Below are 21,607 nucleotides of genomic sequence, written 5' to 3' on the forward strand. Positions count from 1 at the left end.
TTCCCCGCTAATCCATTTTACCACACAATACCTTTTTAAAATGAAAGATCATGTCACTATATTGCTTAAAACCCTTCAGTGCACCTAGGAAAACAGTACAAATTCTTTACCAACTGTAGTGACCTTGTATAATCAAGTTTCTGTCTGCCTCTCTGGCCTCATCTCCCTTGTGTACTCCCCTGGTCTTCTTCAAGTGCTGAAACACACTAAGCTCTCTCTCGAGGTCTTTGCACTTTCTCTTCCCTCTGCCTAGTACCCCCTTACCACCATTCCCTTGTGTTCTTTAAGTCTGAACTCAAATGTCAACTCTTGGAGATGCCTCCCCTGGACATTGCATCTGACGCATGTCCCCTATGTTATTCTTCTTATCCTCTTGTTTGTTTCTTTTGTAGAATCTACTATATTTTATAATTATTCTTTATTACTTTTTTTTTTTGTCTGCTTCCTCTTTGGGCAGCTAGACTGGGTCTGGAGGATCCAAGACGGCCCCATTCACATGATGGGAGCCTTAGTGCTGTCAACTGGGACACCTTAATTCTTTTCCTCATGGTCTTTTTTTCCAGCTGGAGAGTTTGGACTTCCCTAAAAAGCAACTGTGTCCTGAAAGGTTGAATTTGAAAACAAAAGCTGGGGGCAGCTGGGTGGGTCAGTGGTTGAGCCTCTCCCTTTGGCTCAGGTCGTGATCCCAGGGCCCGGGGATCGAGTCCCACATTGGGCTCCCCGAAGGGAGTCTGCTTCTCCCTCTGCCTATGTCTCTGCCTCTCTGTCTCTCTCATGAGGAAGAAGAAGAAGAAGAAGAAAGAAGAAGAAGAAAGAAGGAGGAGGAGGAGGGAGGAGGAGGAGGAGGAGGAGGAGGAGGAGGAGGAGGAGGAGAAGGAGGAGAAGGAGGAGAAGGAGGAGAAGGAGGAGAAGAAGGAGAAGAAGGAGAAGAAGGAGAAGGAGAAGGAGAAGGAGGAGAAGGAGAAGGAGAAGGAGAAGAAGAAGAAGGGAAAAAAGAAAAGCTGTAAGATCTCTTAAGGCCTAGCACTGACAGTTTTACGAATCATTCCTATCCCATTCTATTAGTCAAAGCAAGTCACAGGGCTGGTATCTTTTTTAAATGACATTATCTGTTTGTTGCCAGTATACAGAAAGACAATTGATTTTATTATACTAATTTTATAGTCAATCACTTTGCTAAACTCTTATTATTTCTAGCAACTTGGTAATTGTAGATAAACTTGCTTTGTTTCTGGTCAGAAAATGTGATTTATAATATACCAACTCACTGAAATTTATTAAGTCTTACTTTATGATCTACTGTGTAATCCATTTTTCCCAACTGTTCCATATGCCTGAAAAGAATATGAATTCTCTAATTGCTAGGTTTATAATTCCAGAAATGACTACTACATTAAATTTGTTCATTGTCAAAATCTTCTGTATCTTTACTGATTTTACATCTGCTTGACCTACCAATAATTGGAAGATATGTCACAATCTCCTTCTATGGGGATCCCTGGGTGGCGCAGCGGTTTAGCGCCTGCCTTTGGCCCAGGGCGCGATCCTGGAGACCCGGGATCGAATCCCACGTCGGGCTCCCGGTGCATGGAGCCTGCTTCTCCCTCTGCCTATGTCTCTGCCCCTCTCTCTCTCTCTGTGTGACTATCAAAAATAAATAAAAATTAAAAAAAAAAAAAACAATCTCCTTCTATGAACATGATTTCTCAATTTCTCTCCAGTAAAAAGTTTGTATAAATCTGGTTTAATCTACTTTGGGGCGATTCTAGTGGGTTCATACAAGTTTAAAATTATATCATCTTGGTAGATTGTTTATCATTATGTAACAGTCCTCTCTCTACTGCTAAGAATAACATGTTTGATATTAATTCTGTTATGCAAACTTCCTTTTGGTATTTGCCCAGTGTATCTTTTTGTTTTCTACTACCTCATGGATGGATGGATCTCTGGTAAACAGCATATAACTGAATTTTGTTTAATCTTATCTTTTTTAACCAGTGAGTTTATTAACATGTATCATTAATAGATATATCTCTGGACTTATTATCCTATGTTTAAATATTCATCCCACTTTTTACTATGCTTCTTGTTCCTTTTTATAAATTTGTATTTGTTCTTTTGTTCTTTTTCTCTCTGCTTGTTTCCTATTTATACACCCTATTTTAGACTTAGTTTTAAATTTTTACTGTATGCATTTGGCTTAACAGTAAAAAAATATCTTAACACATTCCTCACCCCGCCCCCCCCCCAAAAAAAAAAAAAACGAAAATACTTAAAATCTAGAATTCTCCTCAGGCTTGACTTATAATGCTCTTAGCTGGCATTTATGTTAACTGAACAATGTTGGTTCCCTTTTTAAAATATTTATTTTTAGCTCTTTCTTTTTAAAAAGCTCTCCCCACTATAAAATATTTTATATAGACAATGTCTGCCATTTTATGTATTTGCCATTCTTTTCTGCATCTCATACTAACCTTCCTACATCTCAGACATTCTAAATTCATTTTCCTTTTCTTGAAATACATCCTTTAGGGTGCCAGGGTGGCTTAGTCAGTTAAGCATCTGCCTTTGGCTCAGGTCATGGTCCTGGGGTCCTAGGATGAGCCTCATGTTGGGCTCCGTGCTCAATGGGGAGTCTGCTTCTCCCTCTGGCTCTCCTCCTGCTTGTGCTCGTTCACACACAGTCTCTCTCTCATAAATAAATAAAATCTTTTAATTTAACATAAATTAATAAAATCTTTTAATCTATTTAACAAAAATATATGTCCTTTATACATTCCTTTACTACAGACATCTCACAATAATAAATTCTCTGAGTTTTTGTTCACCTGCAACAGTCTTCATTTCACCTTTGTTCATTTTTTTAAAAAAAATTTTATTTATTTTAGAGAGAGAGAGAGAAAGAGAGTAGGCAGAGGAGCTGAGGGGGAGGGAATGAGAATCTCAAGCAGACTCCTCACTGAGCTGATGCAGGGCTCGAACCCACAACTGCGAGATCATGACCTGAGCCAAAACCAAGAGTCATACACATAACCAACTGAGCCACTCAGGCACCCCTATTCTTTTCTTTTACTAAGATTTATTTATTTGAGAGAAAGACAGAGAGAGTGCATGAGCGAGAGCAGCAAAGGGAAAAGGAGAGAGAGTCTCCAGCAGACTACACACTAAGCGCAGAATCTGATGCGAGGCTTGATCTCAGGACCCAGAGATCATGACCTGAGTCAAAACCAATAGTCGGATGCTTAACTGACTGTGCCACCTAGGTGCCTCCATTTCACCTTTGTTCTTAAAGATATTTTTTTTCTGAGTACACAATTCCAGGTTCACCATTATTTTCTCTAGAAAATAATTCTGCTGTCTTTTGACTTCCACTATGGCTACTGAGAGTTCCTTATAACATATGTTACTCCTTTGTGGGTGACTTAAGATCTTGTGTCTTTGGTGCTCTGCAGTTCCATTAAGATTTATCTTAATACGGATCTCTCTTTTTTTTTTTTTTTTGGATCTCTTTTTATTTATTCTGTTTGTATTTAATCTTATTTCTTTTATCTAGTGTCACTAGATAAAGTCGATCCAAGCCTCTCTAATTTCTTCACATGGCCATCTCATGTTACCCTACCTGTCCCTCACTAAACTTCATCCATATTTGGAATTTGCTGGACTTTTTCTTGCCTCAGGGCTTTTGCTCTGTATTTTCTTTTGCCTAGAACAAAAGATGGGAAGAGCCTTCCCACTTCTCCTTTGCCTGCAAACTCTCACTTCTTTAGATCTCCATTCAACATCAATTCCTGAGAGAGGCCTTCTCTGACCCTGCCCTTCTCAGTCTACATTGCTATTACAGTTTCCTCTAACAAACCACCATTTTCCCACTGCTTCATCTTTATCACACTTACAATTACAGTTGACCCTTGAACAATGAGGGGGTTAAGGGCACTGAAAATCTATGGATAACTTTTGAGTCATCTAAAACTTAACTAGTGACAGCCAACAGTTGATGGGAAGCCTTACTGCTAACATAAAGAGTTGATTAACACATATTTTGTTATGTGTTACAGTATGTTATATATATTATATACTGTATTCTTACAATAAAGTAAGCTAGAGAAAAGAAAATGTTATTTAGAAAATCCTAAGGAGGGATGCCTGGGTGGCTCAGCAGTTGGGCATCTGCCTTCGGCTCGGGGCATGATCCCAGAGTGCCGGGATTGAGTCCCATATCAGGTTCCCCGTGGGGAGCCTGCTTCTCCCTCTGCCTATGTCTCTGCCTCTCTCTCATGAATAAATAAATTTTCTTTAAAAATCCTAAAGAAAATAGATTTACAGTACTGTACTGTATTTATTGAAAAAATATACCTAAGTGGACTCATGCAGTTCAAACCCATGTTGTTCAAGGGTCAACTGCACATTTAAGTGTTATTTGTTAGCATCTGTTTCCTCCATTAGTCTGTAAACTACATAGGGATAATGACTGTGCCTGGCTTTATTCACCATTCTATATTCACAGCCTAGCATAGGGCCTGGCAAATAACAGGCACTCAATAAACTTTTGTTGAATAAACAAATAAACCAAAAGAAAATCCAACTCCCTTTATACGACATATAATAGTGCTTCTAGATCTGCACTTGCTACTTATTCCCTTTTCTTAAAATGCTCCTTACTCTCTTGACCTGCGAATGCCTTATTCAGCAAAAAAACCTCCTCTGTGAAGGTTTCTTTCTGTGAAGCCTTCCTTTACAAAACTTGCCCACACATGAGCAGAGATTTCCTGCCTGTCTACGCACCCTAGAATCTCAATCATAGGCCTCACCTCAGTGTACTTTAATCATGTACATCTCCCTCCTCCTTAAGATGGAAGCCCTAGAGTCTACTGCATCTCACATGTGGGGCTTTTGAAAAATGCCTGAGGGAAAAGAAGACTGGAAATGCCCTGCAGGGTGGAAGAACTAATGGTGTCAGGGATCTGAAGAAATAAGAAGGAATGAGGTCAGGAGAATAGAGATTAGCCTCCTCAGAGATGTATGCCGTTCTTCAGAAAGAGAGTGAAATGAAGGAGCACAGGGGGATGAAAATAGGTAGACTGTGATGGGAAAAGGAAGGAAGCTGATGAGCTGACTTAGTGTTCTCTACCAAATGTGAGGAAGCCATTTTTAGAGGGGCAAGGATGAAGCTTGTGTGACAATGCCAGACAAAAGAGCCACTGTGTTGAATGCTTAAGTCTTAAGCAACAGCTGACCACTGAGTAATGAGAAGATTGCCACAAATGCCTTACCCAGTCATGCTTTACCAAACCCAAGGATGTATCAGTAAGTGAACCAAAGCTGTCCTAGCTCAAAGTTTCCAGAGGAAAAATTTGACCTAAGTGGCTCCATCCTTTTAAAGGTCAGGCACTTCACATTCAATCATTTTAAGGGAAGAAATCTCTGACTTAAACTATATGAAATCACATAAAGTTGAATGTATTTTTAATACAACATAGCCTCTCTCCCATGCCTCCTGCACTGAGCAGTATCTCTTCATATAAACAAACAGATTTAATGTTCCTTTCTGTATCAATTTGCACAGCCTTCCAAAATACCTTGCACAAAGGAGGCAAATAGTTTTAAAATTGAATTAAATAAGAGGTGCTTAAATTTCTTAGTAATTCCCACAAATTTGAGGAGGGAAATTTACAAATCGTTTTTGAAATAACATACTCATGTCTCTCCTTGTGAAAGAGGGCTAGGCAACAGAAAAATAAATAGAGCAGTGAGAGAGATGGGAATTACTCATAAATGTTCTTGGTTGATCGCACTAGTGGATTCAGTAGATATCTCATAAAACCTTTCAATTTACAAAGCCTTGACAACAGTCAGTGTGCAAAATTTGTAAGGTCTAGATCTATGGGGGAAATAAGGGTGTATTCACCTTTGAAGTACTCCCTGTTCCATTAATGTGGGTACCAATTATCTGAGCACTGTCTTCAAAAGCCATCTAGCTTCTATAGCTCTTATTTTCTTCCAATCTCAAAAACCTATTAATCTTGACCCTTAAAGACCTTCTATAGAACCAAGGATCTAACCATTAAAACAAAAGGTAAAGATACCCAATGGACAAACTCAAAGTAATGATTTTATTATCTCTTCCCGCTGACCTCTCTTTTTCCCTCTGGAGGCCACCAAGAATAGAGTAAATAAAAACTGTGGAGTCTGTGATATATGTATGTTAAAGCAGACTTGAAGCCAGAGATTAGGAAGAATTCACTATTTTATTTAATGAAATGCTGTAATCCTATCTAAATTTTCCATATAGCTTCATGTTTTAGCTGTATATCTATCTATAGGCCATCAAGATTTCAGATTTATAACAGTAAGGTTTAAACTAGTATGAACAGAAATTAAATAAATCCCGTAATAGATAATAAGGAAACAAACAAACAGGTCAGGCAGAGTGGCTATGATGCCCTATAAAACTACAAGGTTAATCAAGAAAATAAAAACTTTAATACATTTTAAAAGTGAGTCAGCCCATAAGAATTGAAGTCAGCTCTATTCACAATAGTTAAGGTGGAAACAACCCAAATGTCCATGAATGGATAAACAAAAATGTGGTCTCTTCATACAATGAATGAAATGTCACTCAGCCTTAAAAAGGAACAAGGTACTGATCCATGCTACAACATGGATACACCTCGGAAAACATTATGCTGAGTGAAAGAGGCCAGATATAAAAGGCCACATATTATGTGGTTCCATTTATAAGAAATATCCACAATAGGCAAATCCATAGAGGTAGTCAGTAGACTAATGTCTGCCAGGAACTGGGGAGGGCAGAAAAGAGGGGTGTAGAAGAATGGGGAGTGACTGGTTAATGCATACAGGATTTCCTTTTGGGGTGATTAAAATGTTCTGGAGCTACACAGTGGTGATAGTTGCACACGTTGTTAATGTCCTTAATGCCACAAAATTATATACTTTAAAATGGTTGAAATAGTGATTTTTTATGTTATGTGAATTTTACCACTTTCAAAAAAAAAGTACATCACAACTTTCCATTTTACTCAAGAAATAAGAAATGAAACATAGTCTATCCTACTTAACCTAGCATACACACACTGAAAACCTTTATTCTTACACAGAGATGCAGAGCGTGGTTTTGCTGTCTGCGCATTCCTTAGCTGAACTACTTAAACTCTCTGAACCTCCCTATCTATAAAATAGGCATACTAATAGCATCTATCTTACACAGATCTTACAAAGATAAAATGGGGATAATACAATCTAAGCACAGTGCCAGGTAAGAGTAACTGTGAAACAAGTTAGTTATAATTTCCCTAGAAACTATGCAATCTTCAATGTTAGAAATAAAACGTTACCTAGATCAAAGGCTTGTGGATTTTTGAAGGTACCTGAGACTTTCTGAGGGGAGGCCATGAAGTCAAAACTATATTTATAATAATTGTATGACATTATCTGCCTTTTTCACTGTAATGACATTCACATGGACGTATATTCTTCCCTACACATTCACAGTTTAAAAAAAAACAAACCTAGTTTCATTTATCCCTTTTTTTTTTTTTTTTTTTAGGATTTTATTTATTTATTCATGAGAGACACAGAGAGGCAGAGACATAGGCAGAGGGAGAAGCAGGCTCCCCGAGGGGAATTCAATGTGGGCCTGGATCCCAGGACCCCAGGGTCACAACCTGGGCCGAAGGCAGACATTCAACCATTGAGTTACCCAGGCGTCCCAATTTTATTTATCCTTGATGAAACAGTAAAAATAATCAATTTTATTAAATCCCAGGCCTTAAGTACATGCCTTTTTAATATCCTTGTGTGATAAAAATGATAGTATGTATAAAGCAGTTTGGCTATATACCAAAGTAGATGGTTGTCTGGAGGAAAAGCACTTGTGAGATTGTTAGAGCTGGTGCTGAACTAGCCTCTTTGTCCATGAACACCATTTGTATTTGAAAGAACGACTGACAGACAAATTATGGTTATTCAGACTTGGTTATTTGACAGACATTTTCTCAAAAAAGAACTTCAAGAAAAACAGTATTTTGGGCCAATAATAAAATTCAAGCTTTCAAGTGAAAATTAGAATTTTTAGAAAATCTGTATCTGCTACCATGAGGTTGACAGCAGCTTCCTAATACTTAAAGATTATGATGAAATTAGAGTGTGAGTAATACATTTTTAATATTGCATAATGAAAAAATATATATTGCATAATGAAATGTGACAACATTTGGAAGACCTGCATAACTCAGTAAACCAATATTTTCTAAATGACCAATATAAAATTGTGCATAGGTTAAAGATCCACTCAAAATGCAAAAGAGACCAACAGATTTTAATGCAAGTGTATGAAATGTTAACTGATCTGGTTTCTGATTTCACATTGCAAATGACCTTTTCAATGTAACTTGTAACTTGTCAAGTTTTAGTGTAGTACCAAATAGCCAACATTGTCTGAAAATACCATTAAAGTACTCTTCGTTTTTCCAAATACATTTCTGTGTGAGTACAGATTTTCTTGTATACTTCAATCAAAACAACATACTGCAATACACTCAATAGAGAAGCAGATATGAGAACCCAACTGTCTTCTATTACAGAAATTTACAAAAATGTTAAACAATGCCTATCTTCTCACTAAATATTTTTGGTTTGGAAAATAGATTTTTTTTTTTTTTTTTTAATTTATGATAGTCACACAGAGAGAGAGAGAGAGAGGCAGAGACACAGGCAGAGGGAGAAGCAGGCTCCATGCACCGGGAGCCCGATGTGGGATTCGATCCCGGGTCTCCAGGATCGCGCCCTGGGCCAAAGGCAGGCGCCAAACCGCTGCACCACCCAGGGATCCCGGAAAATAGATTTTTTTTTTTTTTTTTTTCGGAAAATAGATTTTTTAATGAAAAATATGTTATTTATATAAACAAAAAATATCTTACTATTTTTAATGAACTATCAAATGTTAAATTTCACAATTTTAACTTCTAATAAGGTAAATATTGATAACTATTACCCATATAAAGAAAGGCTCTTTGGTATCCTTAATAATTAAGAAATGAAAGTGATTATGTGATCAAAAAGTTTGAGATTACCTTATCATTCACTGTTTTTGTTCACAAAACTGAAAAGTAATCTACCCCTTATATAGCAGCCCTATAACATGGTGAAGACATTTGGAATAGTTATAACTTACAACACAAAGTAAGTAATCCATACCAGATATCAAATTCCAACCTGGCAGAAATGTTTTAGGATATCCCATAGGAACAATGTGCCCCTGTATTTTAAGGCAAGGTCATTAGTATGCTATTTTAGCACATGCCAGGTATCTATGAAGAGACAAATCTGGTCCAAAATACATACAACATTTGATTCTATACCATCTCTTCCTACCTTCCTCCAAAAATTCACTTCCAATTGAATTGAAATAGGAGATAATTGAGATAATCAATTTGAGCTGAGAAACCTTACAAGGGATCCTCTACAAAAGCAAATCAACTTGGGGGCCTGCCTAGAGACTTTGATTTTCTCTACAAGGTTCCTGGTTCAGCGTGAGCTCTGTTCTATGCTGTCTTAATAAAAAGACCACAAAAACAAACTTCCAATTCAAGTTTGGCTCCTCTGCTCACTGAAGACCTTGACTAGACTAATAAATGGTGTTATTAACCTTGGAAATGGCTCTGGATGCCTAGACTAGCCTCAGAAATAGCCTGGGTTGCAAACTGAGAATCCTTATAAGTGATCTAAGTGTGGTAATAACACAGGTAAAAAACAGTAAACATTTGATGTGTGTTTTGATGATGTTTATATGCACAAAGCACTGTTCTAAGTATTCATGTAGATTAACTTACCTAAAAGCCTTACAGAGTTTGTGTAGTTATCATTCCCACTTTGTTTTTTTTTGTTGTTGTTGTTTTTAAGATTTTATTTATTTATTCATGAGAGACCCAGAGAGAGAGAGAGAGAGAGGCAGAGACATAGGCAGAGAGGCAGGCTCCATGCAGGGAGCCTGACATGGGACTCGATCCGGGGACTCCAGGATCATGGCCGGAGCTGGAAGGCAGACACTCAACCACTGAGCCACCCAGGCATCCCTCATTCCCACTTTGTCCTGGTAATCACTAGACAGGTATTATGTCACTTTTCCAACTACTATCCTAAAAGGCCATCCTTCCTGCCTCCTATTACCCTGAAAAACATGAAGAAAGCACTGAGTTCATAAGAACTAGATTGTTATCATCAATATCTACCATCAAAGTAACTCAATAACTATCAATTAAAATCTGATACTTTTTCCTACAACAAATTCCTCTTTTAAGATATCAGCTTACTATTTTAAAAAAAGAATTTTTTTTTTTTTTTTTTTTTTTTTTTTTTTTTTTTTTACAATCATAAGATTGCAAAGAAAAGGAATCAAAACTCGCTGAACTTCTAGGAATTTTTTTTTAGGAACCTCTTGATAAAAGCAAAGAAGCATTCCAGAAACATACCTGTTGGAGCCATCTTTCATATGGACTTTGGCATAAAGAACATCCACCATGCCAGGATCGTCATTCATGTATTCTATCCCTGCCATCTCTACTTCTAGGGGTTTGCCCCCAGAAATGTCACTGCAATGGAAAAAACATTAGATTTTTGTAAGTGTTTAAGCTGAGAGGGCCATTATATTTTAAACATAGCTATTATACAAAGTCAAATATTACAAAAATGGAATTGCTGGGGGTTTTTTCTTTTGCTAACAATATTATCTAATCATCCTTCTAATTTCAAAATTAACACATTCTGTGCACACCAACTAGAAACACAAGAATTCCCAAACTTGCCCTATAGTTACTCAATACCAGTTTATTAGTACTTAGAGGAAAACGTCAAGGAATGACAGTTCTGACTAACAAAGACATTTACTGTGTTGCTCATCTCTTGGGTTTTATTTCATTATTTCCACAAGCTGCAAACACCATTTTACTCATCTAACAATGGTGGAGGCATAAAGTAGTAGCACATCTTTAGCAGCAATTTGGCAATATTTATAAAAATATAGCCTTTTGCGGGCAACCCTGGTGGCTCAGCGGTTTAGCGCCACCTTCAGCCCGGGGTGTGATCCTGGAGACCGGGATCGAGTCCCGCGTCAGGCTCCCTGTATGGGGCCTGCTTCTCACTCTGCTTGTGTCTCTGCCTCTATCTCTCTCTCTGTGTCTCTCGTGAATAAATAAAATCTTTAAAATATATATATAGAGAGAGACTTTTGCCATTAAGTCTTAACAGCTGGGACGTCTGGGTAGTTAAGCATCTGCCTTTGGCTCAGGGTGTGGTCCTGAAGTCCCAGGATCAAGTCCCGCATCAGGCTCTCTGCATGGAGCCTGCTTCTCCCTCTGCCTATGTCTCTGCCTCTCTGTGTCTCTCACGAATAAATAAATAAAATCTTAAAAAAAAAATCTTAACAGCCATTGCTAATCATTGTCTTTATCCATTATTTTGTCAGGGGTTGCAAAATGGTGATGTTCTAATTTCATCATAACTTCTACATTCACCAGTTGGAATTCTTCTGTAAAGAGCTTTCCTTTATCAGCTATGATTATGTAGCTGAATTCATAATTATTTCCTTAGGTTTGGCTCCTAGAAATTGAACTACTGGGACAAAAAAGGGTTTCTGTTCTTGAAGACTTTTTAAAAATATATTTTATTTATTTATTCATGAGAGACACAGAGAGAGAGAGAGGCAGAGACATATGCAGAGGGAGAAGCAGGCTCTCCTCTGGGAGCCCGAAGCAGGACCTGATCCCAGGATTCTGGGATCATGACCTAAGCCAAAGGCAGACACTCAACCACTGAGCCACCCAGGCATCCCTATTCTTGAAGAATTTTTATAAATATTGCCAAATTGCTGCTAACGATGTATCTTTAAAATTTTGAACCGGGCAGCCCAGGTGGCTCAGGGGTTTAGTGCTGCCTTCAGCCTAGGGCCTGATTCTGGAGACCTGGGTTTGAGTCCCATGTCGGGCTCCCTGCATGGAGCCTGCTTCTCTCTCTGCCTGTGTCTCTGCCTCTCTCTCTCTCTCTGTGTGTGTCTCTCATGAGTAAATAAATAAAATCTTTAAAAATAATAAAAATAAAAATAAATTTGAACCATGTAAGTGTATTACCTATTAAAAAGCTAATATAAAAATATAGAAGCAAAAGAAGCCAAACACAACTTTTTATACTGCACAGATACAAAAGAAGCCAAACACAAAAATGTATATACTGAATGATTTTATTTATATGACATTCATGAACAAGCAAAATTAATCTATAGAAATAGAAATCAGAACAACAATTATTTCTGGGAGAAGTGAATTTTTTGGAAAAGGTCACGAGGGAACTGCAGAGTGATGACAATGTACCACATTTTGATTTGGCTGAAGTTACGTGAGTGTAGGTGTTTGTTAAAACTCATCAACTACACTTAAGATCTGTGCATTTTACTGTAAGTAAATTACACCTCAAAGAAAAAACTACACACATGCATATAAACAAGTGTGAGATCGTTAACAGTCATCTTTAAGTGGTAGGATTAAAAGCGATATATTTGCTTATCTGCAATTTTGACTTCTCCAAAACTAATACATTATTACCTCATTTTAACTGATGTATAATTGAGATACATTATATTAGTTTCACATGTGCATGTATTACTTTTCTGTTAAGTAAAACCTCACCATCCTGCTTCTTCTCAGATGCCTTAAACAGACTCAAGCTTCAGCCAGAAATGGCCCTGCAGTGCCAAGATGAAACCTAGCTAAAAATCAGCTCACCACACATAGTCTTCTGCAAGACTCATGAGGCCAGGGAGTCCATCCATCTTGTCTATTCCTATATCCCCAGCACCTGGCACAGTCTTATATAAAATAGGTACTCCATAGATCTCTGCTAACAAAAAAGTTATTTTGATATTGAACCAAAGCCATACAAAGACCCTTTGTAGCCTAGGAATCTTCATGGCAAAGATTCTCTTAGGGGCAGTTGGGGGGGTCAGTCAGTTAAACATCTGCCTTCAGCTCAGGTCATGATCCAGGGTCCTAGGATGGAGCCCTGCGTTGGACTCTCTGCTTAGTGGGGAGTCTGCTTTTACCTCTCCCTCTGCCTTCCCCAACCTTGCTCAAGCTTTCTCTCTCTCAAATAAATAAAATCTTTAAAAATATATATATTTCCCTAAAACTTCAAAACCATATTATTGCACAAGATAGAATCTCTTTCAGTAAGAAACTAAATATTCTGGACAGATATTCAAGAAAAATTGCCTTCATCATAAGAATCCCTATTACCACCTCTAATAAGTGGGATATTCCAAAACATAAGCCAAGCTCTGCACTTTTACCTAAGGCCTGTAGCTTTAACCAACAACACATCTCCTTTTCAAGTAACAGCCAAAGAATTCAATATGAAAGACTGCCATTCAATCCTATCAAAGTGCAGTCAACCAAACTTACATGAGAAAAACAGTTTAATACTAACTATACATAGGGGGGGCCAAGAGGGAGGACGTGGGGGGGGGGTCCTAACTCTGCATAGTTAGATCACCCAAAAGCACCATACCATTGGTTTAGTTTCCCCCTAATATGTTTTTACTGGATTATGTCTAATGTTATAACCTCAAATTCTAGGGATCAATACAAGAGAGAACCATATGAACCACTGTATCTTCTGCAAAATTCCTGAAGACACTGCTCATCATCATTTTGAGTTAATATTTACATGACAAGTTTTTCTTGCATTAAAAACAAGCAAAGGGGGCAGCCCGGTGGCGTAGCGGTTTAGCGCCGCCTGCAACCCAGGGTGTGATCCTGGAGACCTGGGATCAAGTCCCACATCAGGCTCGCTGCATGAAGCCTGCTTCTCCCTCTGCCTGTGTCTCTGCCTCTCTCTCTCTCTCTCTCTGTGTGTCTTTCATGAAAAAATAAATTAAATCTTTAAAAAAAAAAAAAGAACAAGCAAAGGATTCTTTCCTAAAAAAAATGCTATGGTCCTTTTTATCAGAAAGAACTGTAATAATCGATGTGTTTGTGGAATACAGTTCAAGTATACCAGTACTTGAAAACCACTAAATTCTTTTTTTAAAGATTTTTTTAAAACTTATTTATTCATGAGAGACAGACAGAGAGAGAGAGAGAGAGAGAGAGAGAGAGGCAGAGACACAGGCAGAGGGAAAAGCAGGCTCCATGCAGGGAGCGCAATGTGGGACTCGATCCCCGGTCTCCAGGATCACACCCCAGGCCAAGGGTGGCACCAAACCACTAAGTCAACGGGGCTGCCAGAAAACTACTAAATTCTAATGTTCAAGTACAATTAGAACATTGCCTTGGTTTTCAGGTAAACATTTTCTCCCCATCCCATCTTCACGGTTTCTGAGCTCCCTGACTTTAAGATTCTCTTTCATATCTATGTCCTCATTACAAACTACCTCAAATCTTTAGAATGAGATGGGGTATCAAGAACAACAAAAAATGAAACCATGAAACAGGATCTAAAGCCTGCCTTTGGAGCAGGAAAAGAAACTCTTTCAACCTTCCCTAGGATTTATCAAGAGGGAGAGAAATTCAGTGGTTTGCCTGGTGCTCTTTGTCTTGATGACAAAACTGTTCCACCTGGGACACCAGTTGAGCATACTCTTCAACTGAATGACATCTGAGGCAATGATTAGGAACCAAACACTGGTCCGTGGGTATTTTTCCTCTTCCCTCCTCGCTCTTGTCCTGCTTTACCTTACTATTTGGTGCTACCTCAGGCTTATGGGGAACATTTAGGTACAAGAAGAGTGATACTGGAACTAAGAAGTACTGCATATTTGTCAGACTATCTACTTAGAGCCACTGCACTGTTTGTGTTCTACATCTCACAAAGAAAAGTCACAAGGGATACATTTAAAGCTTCGGCGTTTACTGGACACTGAATAATTCATTCAAAATCGATAGAGCTACATGAGCCGTTAGCTTAAGAACTGAAATCAAAGTTCTGTTTCTTTTTTTTTTAATATTTTATTTATTTATTCATGAGAAACACAGAGAGAGAGGCAAAGACACAGGCAGAGGGAGAAGCAGGTTCTATGCGGGGAGCCTGACGTGGGACTCGATCCAGGGTCTCCAGGATCACACCCTGGGCTGAAGGCGGTGCTAAACCGCTGAGCCACCCGGGCTGCCCCAAAGTTCTGTTTCTGATCAGATAACATCCCTTAAACACAAAAAGCACCCCAAAATTTAAAACAAATATTCAACTACCCGTTTCTTTAAAATATGTATATAGCACTACAGGTTTCATTAAATCTGAATTTAGCCCCATTTATTTAATATTTCAATTTAAAAAGCCAGTGAAGGGCAGCCCTGGTGGCCCGGCGCTTTAGCGCTGCCTTCGGCCCAGGGCATGATCCTGGAGACCCGGAATCGAGTCCCGCGTCGGGCTCCCTGCATAGAGCCTGCTTCTCCCTCTGCCTGTGTCTCTGCCTCTCTCTCTGTGTGTCTCGCATGAGTAATAAATAAATAAATAATTTTAAAAATAAAAAGCCAGTGAAGTATATATTAGTCTATTCAATTTCAATGTTTTCCTTTCTTGTATTTTAATTTGGGATCTTTACAACACAAAAGGTTGAGATTAGCAATGCCGTTTATTGAGTCTTTCTTTTTTTTTTTTAAGAGTTTATTTATTTATTTATTTATTCATGATAGACACAGAGAGAGAAAGAGAGGCAGAGACACAGGCAGAGGGAGAAGCAGGCTCCATGCCAGGAGCCCGATGCGGGATTCGATCCCGGGGCTCCAGGATCACGCCCTGGGCCAAAGGCAGGCACCAAACCGCTGAGCCCAGGGATCCCCTACTGAGTCTTTCTAACTATACCAAGCACAAAGGCTGAGATTAAAGTAGAACAGAATAGATAGATAGATAGATAGATAGATAGATAGATAGAACAGTAATGTAGGAAAAAAAGTTAAATAATACATTTTACTCACCAGGGCTGTAAGTGTGTGTGCATGTGTGTATTCATGTACATGTGTATATATGTGGTTCTTTTTTGTAGGAGATATTTTTTTTCCTTTTAGGGAAACAAGGCACTTCTAATCCATCTAAACAGCCAAATCTGATTCTCCTTCTCCTCAGAAATAAATTAATTTTGCACTATATACTTTTTAAGAGAGTAAATGTGGCAGAGGAGAAGGTGGGAGAAGAGGCCTGGGGAGGCTTACTCTACTTGCTGGTTTTGAATCTTTCCAGCTTTTGAAAAAAGGATCTTCAAAAAATTTTTGCCTGCACTGCAGATTTTTGGCAGTGTAACTTTGTCCTATTTCAAAAGCTTTGCTGAATTTGAAAAACTACAATTACTGTTTTCATCCTGTCATGTCAAAAATTCTTAGGAACTATTAAGGCTGCTCTTCATTTCCTATGCACACCAACCCTGACATGCTTAAAAGGACTCAGATTTGGCATTTAGCCACAAAAGGCACCAAGAGACATAAAAGAGAGGAACTCAGTTAAATCCTCACATAGCTCAGGATAAAGCTTCAGTGATTAAAACCCTGTGACCTGATTTTCGTAGGTTAAAAAAAAAAAAAAAACTTCCCTAAACAAATATTTTATCTACCCTGAAACAACTTCTTAGCAAGATTATCCTAATGGCAGTCAAGAAAATGCAGCTGCTTTCAGTTTCATTTAACAAAAAAACTACCTGGAAATAAAGGACTTACCCTTAAACCAGGTAACATTGCTCTGCTTTGTGAAGTAAGGTATAAAGTTTTATCTTACACAAGGAAATTGTAAATATTTAATTTTCAAACAATTATTTTGAATTTTAGATTAAGACAGAGAGAAAACAGTTATATCCATCAGTGAGCAAAGATCAAGACAAAGAAGTATTCTTTGCAGACTGCAAACTCCATCAGCTCATGATTTTGCTCAAGAAAAATATCTTTTATTTTTTTTAAAGATTTTACTTATTTATTCATGAGACACACAGAGAAAGAAGCAGAGACAGAGGCAGAGGGAGAAGCAGGCTCTATGCAGGGAGCCCAATGTGGGACTCCATCCCAGGATCACAGGATCACTCCCTGAGCCAAAGGCAGACGCTCAACCACTGAGCCACCCAGGGGTCCCGAAAAATATCTTATCTTCAAAACAATGGAAAAGGAGAAATGGCCCACATGTCATTACATTACACAGTTTCATATATAATATACATAAAATTTTTTAAATCCTTTTTACCTCATCTTATCGAATGAACTAGGGAACCCATTTCTACAAGGCCATATTAAAATAGTATGGGACCTGAATATAACTGAATTTTAAAAATCCTCTTCAAATGAGTCAGTTTTCAAGTTTCTCTTATTCTTCATCAATCTTAAGAAAAAGGAGTAAAGAGTAGGGAAGATGATTCTTTAAATAAAGCTGTTAGGTCAGATGTACACGTAAATTAAAATTTTATAGTAGGGATCCCTGGGTGGCGCAGCGGTTTGGCGCCTGCCTTTGGCCCAGGGCGCGATCCTGGAAACCCAGGATTGAATCCCACGTCGGGCTCCCAGTGCATGGAGCCTGCTTCTCCCTCTGCCTGTGTCTCTGCCTCTCTCTCTCTCTCTCTCTGTGTGACTATCATAAATTTAAAAAAAAAAAAATTTATAGTAAAAAGAATAACAACTCTGCCCCCAGAATAGCAATGTTTTCCTGGAGCCCAAAGAGACTACTTGAACAGTTATTGGTATCTTACAAAACTACCTTATTTAAAAAAGAAAATTAAAGTGCATTTCTTGAAATACAATGAAGACCTTTGTAAGGAATCGTGTTGTATGTTTGAGTTATTGTGGTAACAGAATAATGGCCCTCCAGAGATATTCACGTCTTATTCTCTGGAATTTGTAAATAGGCTATCTTACAGGGCAGACAGACTTTTGCAGATGTGATTAAGGTTAAGGAGTTTGAGACGGGATGATTATCCTGAATTATCTGGGTGGGCTCCATCAAATCACGAGTCCTTAAAAGCAGTGAACCTGTCCCTACTATGGCCAGTATGTGATAACTTTATCACAGAGATAAATGGGTCAGAGTGATGAAAAGCTGCTACTGACAAAGACAGAAGAAGGAGGTGACTAGACAAAGAATGTGGATGTAGCCTCAGGAAGATGGGCTTTTTTTAAAAATTTTTTTATTGGAGTTCAATTTGCCAACATATAGCATAATACCCAGTGCTCATCCCATCAAGTGCCCCCCTCAGTGCCCGTCACCCAGTCAACCCCACCCCCCCGCCCACCTCCCTTTCAACCACCCCTCGTTCTTTTCCCAGAGTTAGGAGTCTCTCATGTTCTGTCTCCCTTTCTGATATTTCCCACTCATTTTTTCTCCTTTCCCCTTTATTCCCTTTCACTGTTTTTTATATTCCCCAAATGAAGTAGACCATATAATGTTTGTCCTTCTCTGATTGACTTATTTCACTCAGCATAATACCCTCCAGTTCCATCGAAGCAAATGGTGGGTATTTGTTGTTTTTTTTTTTTTTGTATTTGTCGTTTCTAATGGCTGAGTAATATTCCATTGTATACGTATACCACAGAAGATGGGCTTTAAAAGCAAAAAATTAAAAAAAAAATTTTTAAATTTAAAAAAATAAAAAATAAAAGCAAGGAAATAAACTCTTCCTTTGAACCCCCAGATAGGAAAACAACCCTGCTGACACTTTAATTTGAGCCTAGTGAAACCCATATCAGACTACCCCCATAGACCTATAAGATAATAAATCTTCATTGTTCTAAGCCACCAAGATTGTAATGTGTTAAGCAGCACAAAACACTAGTACAGTATCCCATACTGTTCAATACATAATGAAGAAAATTTCCTTTCAAAGAAAATAATGGGATGTCCTGTTAATAACAAAATTTGCCTACTAAACTAGTATAAAGTCTTTCCATAAAAATTTTTAATTTTTGCTTTAAATCCATTTTAAGCTTTTCGGACAGTGGTCCAATGTTAAGTACAACTGGGTGAGTCAACAAACCTTGTTACCATATGACAAAAACAAGTTTGCCTACGCACAAAACCAAGTCTGTGATACCAAAGAGAAGCCAGTAAAAGATGACCAGCCTTCCCCTTTCCTGTAGATTACTTACTCAATGAATTCTTCTTTACACTGCTGTAGCATCTCACATGTCTGCTGGATCTCTTGTTCACTCAAAAGCACCAACATCCCAATGGTTAGGTGAAGTTTTTTGGGATTCTGGAAAATGGTGCTATCAACCCCATGATCCTGTTATCAAAGGGAGAAAAACAAGAAACTCAGCCCACACAAAAGTAAATGGCAGGGAGAGAATTTAGAGTCCAGAGATAAGCCCACACATCTATGACCAACTGATTTTTCAACCAGATGCCAAGACAAATTAATGGAGAAAGAAGAATCTCCTCGACAAATAATTCTAGGACAACTGAATAACCACATGCAAAAAAACGAAGTTGGACCCATACCTCATACCATATATAAAATTACATCAAATGGATCAATGACCTAAACATAAGAGCTAAAACCATAAAACTCTTAGAAGAGTTTTCTTAGGGGAAAATCTTTATGACCCTGGACTTGGCAATAGATTCTTAGATATTAATCAATAGAATGGGCAACAGAAGACAAAAATAGATAAATGAGACTTCACCTAAATTAAAAACTTTTGTGTATCGACACTATCAAGAAAGTAAAAAGACAACCTATCAGAAAGTAAAAAGACAACCTACAGAATTACAGAAATATTTGCAAATCATGTATCTGTTAAGGGTGTATATCCATAATATATAAAGAATGCATTCCACAAGTGAAAAACAAAGAACTCAATTTTTAAAATAGAAAATGAATTTGAGGGGTGCCTGGGTGGCTCAGTCAGTTAAGCATCCAACTCTTGATTTTCGGCTCAGGTCATAATCTCAGGGTTGTAAGATCGAGCCCCACCTTGGGCTTCACCCTGGCCACAGAGGCTGCTCAAGATTCTCTCTCTCCCTCTCCTTCTGCCGAAAGAAAGAAAAGAAAGAAAGAAAAGAAAGAAAAAAAAGAAAAGAAAGAAAGAAAAGAAAAGAAAAGAAAGAAAGAAAGAAAGAAAGAAAGAAAGAAAGAAAGAAAGAAAGAAAGAAAGAAAAAATGAACTTGAGTAGACATTATTCCAAAGAAGAAATACAAATGGCCAATAAGCACATGAAGATGTTCGACTTCATTAGGCATTAAGGAGAATGCATATGAAAACCACAATAAGGTACCATTTCATACCAATTTGGCTGGCTATAATAAAAAAGTAGAAAATAACAAATGCTGGCAAGCATATGCTTAATGGGTACAGGATTTCTTTTTGGGGTGATGAAAATGTTTCAAAGTGATACAGAGCTCATAGTTACATAACTCTGTAAGTGCACAAAATGCCAATGTATCATTCCCTTTAAAATGGCTGATTTTGGGGGCAGCCTGGTGGATCAGCGGTTTAGCACCGCTTTCCAGGGCATAATCCTGGAGACCTGGGATCGAGTCCCACGTCAGATTCCCAGCACAGAGCCTGCTTCTCCCTCTGCCTATGTCTCTGCCTCTCTCTCTCTCTCTCTCTGTGTGTGTGTGTCTCTCTCATGAATAAATAAATAAAACCTTTAAAAAAAATGGCTGATTTTGTGTTATGTGAAATTCACCTCAATGAAATAAATTTTTTTGAAAAGGAACTGGTAGCCTGATAGAATGGCATGCTGGGGGAAACAGAATGCCTTCTAAATGTAGGCTCTAATAATATCTTTTTTGCTCCTTTACCAGCTCTGTTAGGCCCAGAGCAACTGGGATTTTTTCTTTGATGGGATTCCCCAAAGAATATACTCTCTACAAAAAAAAAACTCTGTTTCTGGGATAAGTGAGTGGCTCAGTGGTTGAACATCTGCCTTTGGCTCAGGGCTTGAACCCGAGTCTGGGGATGGAGTCCTACATCGGGCTCCCTTCAAGAAGTCTGCTTCTCCCTCTATGTCTCTGCCTCTCTCTGTGTCTCTCATGAATAAATAAATAAAATCTAAAACAAACAAACAAACAAAAAAAACACCGTTTCTATCTTAGCAGACAGTACAGTATTTTCAGGTAAAATATTATGTTTTAAGAATAAATTCTCCCAAGCAGAGAGAAGAATGAAAAATGAATATGGAGAGATATCCAGACACTGGAGTTGCCACATCAAATATAGTTATCCTTTTTCATCATTCCTTATTCTTTGCACTTCAAAACATTTGTGTCTGGGTAGCCAAAATAGTAAATAGACTCATAAATCTCCCTTTTCAAAAACAATTGAAGTGCAACTCACTTAACATACAATTAACCATTTTAAAGTGTACAATTTAGTAATATTTACTGTATTCACAATGTTGTGCAACCATCAGTCCTCTTTAGTTTCAAAACTTTTTCACCCCATAAAAACACTCCATAATCATTAATCATTCTCCATTCCGCATCACTCATCCCCTGGTAACCTCTAATTTGCTTTCTGTCTCTTTGGATTTATCTATTCTGGATATAGCATATACAAGGAATCAATATATGACTGTTGTGCCCGACTTTTTTCACTTAGCATGTTAACTGAAAGTCCATCCAAGTTATACC

General features: G+C 38.1%; 1 protein-coding gene across 5 annotated transcripts in view; it reads right to left on the bottom strand.

The window, feature by feature from the left end:
* Window positions 1-21,607, bottom strand: part of ASCC1 (activating signal cointegrator 1 complex subunit 1) — a 105,433-nt gene that overhangs the window by 47,584 nt on the left and 36,242 nt on the right. For all 5 annotated transcript variants that reach the window (XM_072823501.1, XM_072823502.1, XM_072823504.1 and 2 more), the window contains exons 6-7: window positions 19,116-19,252; window positions 10,488-10,607 (exon numbers count right to left, since the gene is read on the bottom strand). In XM_072823501.1, the coding sequence (XP_072679602.1) occupies window positions 10,488-10,607; window positions 19,116-19,252 (257 nt within the window). The remainder of the gene's footprint in view (window positions 1-10,487; window positions 10,608-19,115; window positions 19,253-21,607) is intronic.

Source organism: Canis lupus, chromosome 4, assembly GCF_048164855.1.
Source record: "Canis lupus baileyi chromosome 4, mCanLup2.hap1, whole genome shotgun sequence".
Classification (NCBI taxonomy): Eukaryota; Metazoa; Chordata; class Mammalia; order Carnivora; family Canidae; genus Canis; species Canis lupus.